The 4,179-nt window shown below is 42.2% G+C and overlaps 1 protein-coding gene across 1 annotated transcript; it reads left to right on the forward strand.

Moving 5' to 3' along the window:
• Positions 1-236: 236 nt before the first annotated feature.
• Positions 237-3,853, forward strand: LOC114841267 (homeobox protein Hox-B3-like). The gene is made up of 2 exons (XM_029126179.1): positions 237-648; positions 2,955-3,853. The coding sequence occupies exons 1-2, from the start codon at positions 237-239 to the stop codon at positions 3,851-3,853; spliced, it is 1,311 nt and encodes a 436-aa protein (XP_028982012.1).
• Positions 3,854-4,179: the final 326 nt, after the last annotated feature.

The following is a 4,179-nucleotide window of genomic DNA, read 5'->3' on the forward strand; positions in this document are numbered from 1 at the left end:
CTCGACCAAGGGTGAGCCCGTCTGCGCACAAAATCCGCAGGTAAACAGCCGTCGACTGTCGCCCCTCTCGCCAATATAACCGATCAATCGGCAGCACCTGACTGGGCCAGACTGCTGAGGTGGGCGGGCACAATACTTCCGAGGATTGCTGTTCACTCAAGGTCAAGGTACGCGTTGATTGGTGGACTGTGAGGTGGCTCGGTGCTCTACAAATTGGCGAGTAACCGATCTTCGGCATGTCAGTTAGCAAGTGCTCACCATCTAGTGGACCTCGAGAGTCACAGCCGCAAACGAAGACTGAGGAAGCTATCGACGAGTCCAAGTGCAATCGAGGAAAGAGCAACGGCAAGATGACGCTCATAGATTTTAGCAACGTCGTGCATCAGCAGTGCATCTCACCGGATGATCAGGTGTATCCGTCGTCACCAACGAGTGTTGAGTCCCGTGGATCTGGATCCAGCTGGCAGAGTTACAATAATTATCGGGAGGCTACTCACTGCGATCAGCAGTACTGGAGGAATAATGACTTCCGTCAACAGCAGCAGCAGGACCTGGTCAGGACGCAGCTTCCTCCGTACGTTCATCCCACCATTAAAATAGAGCTGGGTCAGCAGTCGGATCGACAGATTTCTTCGAATAGTAATCAAGGTTGGTGACATTCAATCTTATTTTTTATTGCTGATATGGTATTTTAGCACTCTTTTTTTTTATTTTTTTTTTTTTATTTGTCGCGAGGGCCTTCCGCCTGGTTTTTACAGAGATAGTTAGGTGAATGTTATTATAATATACAGTGGGTAATGGGGATCAAAATACAACGAGAGGTAAATAGGGATGGATTTTCGAAGAGTTTGATGAGAATGAAAAAAGAAATTAGAGACGTGTTGTTGTTTCCGGTAGGCTCTTATTTTCCTGATTTACTGATAGGCAAATCTTAAAGTTTATATCTTAATGTTGAAGGCATTACGTGTGTATATTGTTACTGTAAATTAATTTAACCTCTTTGAGCCATCACACTTATTCGCACACCTTTTGCAGATATTTTTCAGGCACGAAAAAACGTCTGAATAAAACGAAATTTGTTTGAACTTCAAACATGAATCAAGATGTTTGGGCACCTGTTCGTCTGAAATTCAGATACGTTTGTATTTTATTGAGACGTTTTTTAGTGTCTGAAAAATATCTGCAAAAGGTGTGTGAAATTCAGACATTCGCTTTTGCTGCGCGGACCCTTCCGTTCTGCGCTTTCCATTCTAGAAGAATTTTTTAATTTTTTTTCAACTTACGAGGTGTTCACATAAATGTATCGCGTAATGAAGCAATTTTTATGAAAGTATCAATCCTCGATTTCAATTCAATTGATTTCAATCCTTAGGGCTGTTAAATAACGAGATAATTCAGCTTCCTAGGAAAATTTGACGGAATTCCTACAATGACACATTACCGACTCAACTTCCGAGAAATAAAATCGTGACATCTGTGCGTTTTTTGATTAAGGGACACAGAATGCTCCCAATTTTCCAAATTTTTGAACAAATTTCCGGTCGAAAGTTATCGATATTTTTACAAATCGAAGTACATTAATTTTCAGCAGACTATAATAAAGATAAAGATCAACATGCTTTAGATTCGAAAAATATCAATAACTTTAAGCAGCAAATTTATTTGAAAATTCCAAAACAGTGACATCCTGTTACCCCTTTAGGGCTGTCTCACTAAATTTATTCATTTACATTCAAAAAATCGATTGATAGGCCGTTAAATCTTCAGTTATTATTAAAGATTTAATTGTTTCAATTTAATTTTTCGGAATTAATCGAGTAGAAGGTGATATCGAGTTGATGAATGAGTGGAGACCCGAGAAAATATTCGTATGAATGGGAAACGCAATGGCGTTACCCGAAAAACTTGATGAAGTTGAAGTCAGCAGGGTGCCCAGCGTTTACACGCCGAGTGGGCTATTATTCCTGCTGTGCCGCTCAAAGCCTCAGACACAAGTACCGTGATATGGGATTAAATGGTACCCCACGAAATTTGCCACCTACAATTTATCGAGATTCGATTGTTCACACGACAATACAATTTAATTTGTTTTCAGAGAACTAATTGACTTTCATTAATTCCAATTTACATTCATCAATGAATAATTTTTCAAAAGAGACTCTGCCTCGGAAACTGCTTTCCCTGACATATTTTGAAGTAGCTATCAATTAAGGAATGTCCCAATCTTATCGCATAGCTCAAGGAAAAATAAAACGCGGCATTTTGGGTTTATCAATTTCGCCCCGGGGGATGCCTGAAATCTGGAAGGAGGTCATTGCCCAATTAGAAATTTTTACCCTGAATTTTGTGAAAGATACTTCCGCTGATAATAGTTTATAGAAAACTGTTGTGATAAACAGTATAGTAAATTCGAATTTTTTTCAATTCCCGGGTAGAATATTTTATACAAAAAATCCAAACAAAATAAACTGGATAAGAACGTAAAAATATTACTGATGAAACAGAACTATTTCGTTATTTAACAACAATAAGAATTGAAATCAGCAGGCAAATTGATGCGGACATGGATTTTTTCATCTTCTTATCACAATAAAGCCGAAACTATAACATGAAAAAAATGACACTTTATATTGGAGTAGAGTAATATTCAATCTAACGAATGAAATGAGTCCCACACTCGTGCGATTTGTTTTCGCGAAGATAGAAACCTCCGAAGCTTGCGGACTACACTTTAAAAAAGGCTAGTAGTCCTCATTCAAAAGACACATTAAGTCACGACATCACTTTGTGAAAGTTGTGTCATCCAAATATCGAATCGAATACCGCAAATAGCTGGAAAGCCTGTCATCCTCTCGATTTTATCATGCTATGTTAACTCGCGGCATTCGTCTATTCTCACGTCGCAGAAGCGCGTCGTCAGCCTAGCCTAACCAAAACCACTTTTATGATTACAGCTGCGCCACGCAAGCAATCCAACGGCAAGCGTTCGCGAACAGCGTACTCCAGTGCCCAGCTGGTGGAATTGGAAAAACAATTCGCCCTCGGCCGTTACTTATGCCGTCCCCGCCGGATCGACATGGCGCGAGCGCTCGACCTCTCCGAGAGGCAGATAAAGATCTGGTTCCAGAACAGAAGGATGAAATTCAAAAAGGAGCAGAGCTCCGACAAGCCGGATGGTTCCCTGAAGTCGTCAAGATCCTCAGCCCCTTCTGTGAAGAAGGAGCCAATCGAGAAATCTGCGAACGCTTCACCCCCGAACTGGCCGCTGCCGAGCTACCGCCAAGTGCCCACCAGCTCGCCCTCGGGCTACTATCAGTACGTGCCATCAGCGATGATCTCACCCGGCCACAAAACCTACAACCGCGTCCCCGATCTTGGCGACGTCAAGATCGAGAAGGATCGGTATCAGGTGCCTCTGCCCGGCTCCGGCCACACCGTTGGCTCCTTGGAGCAGCAGGCCAGCTATTGGAAACCCTACGAGCAAGAATACTACGAGGGGCTGGCGCAGGTCAGTCACAATGGCTATGCGGCGGTTCCGCAGACCGCCCAGTCTAGCCAACCGCACCTCTGGCAGGCAGACATGCTTCCGCCAGACAGCTGCACCCTTCACAACTCAGCGACCATCTACGATGGATATCAGAACAGGAGTGACGCCATTCCTCTTCAGAGTCAACCGACATTCAACGGCGGAAATCCGCAGGGCCCTACCTTACCGGTACTCCAAGATCTCAGTTCTTGGTTCCCGGAGAATTCCGAACAGGTGCAGCCACTTTCGCACGAGAAGTCCGTGACCGTTGCAACCGCTGATCCCGTGCCGAGCCATGTCTTCAGTCCAAACTTCATGAGTCTTTGAAGTTGGAGATTTCTGAATGGCTTTTAAGTCTACTTTAATTGTTTTTTTTTCTTAGGAGTCTTTCACTACAATATGAGATTAAAAGAAGAGGAAATGTGATGGCGGTGATAAGTGTGCCAATTACGGTTATTTAGATAGTTTTAGAAAATGATTGATTTGATTATTGAACTTTAGATTTTGTAGTTAAATTATGTAAATTGAAATGTAAATAAGATTTATATATTGGGGGGGGGGAGTGATATCGCGGCTTGTCTATATTGCGCCAGTACCTTTATATGATAATATAACATGAATAAAAGGAAAATATAATGTTTATTTACGAGAAT

Source organism: Diachasma alloeum, unplaced genomic scaffold, assembly GCF_001412515.2.
Source record: "Diachasma alloeum isolate Michigan unplaced genomic scaffold, Dall2.0 Dall_scaffold_00291, whole genome shotgun sequence".
NCBI classification, from domain to species: Eukaryota; Metazoa; Arthropoda; class Insecta; order Hymenoptera; family Braconidae; genus Diachasma; species Diachasma alloeum.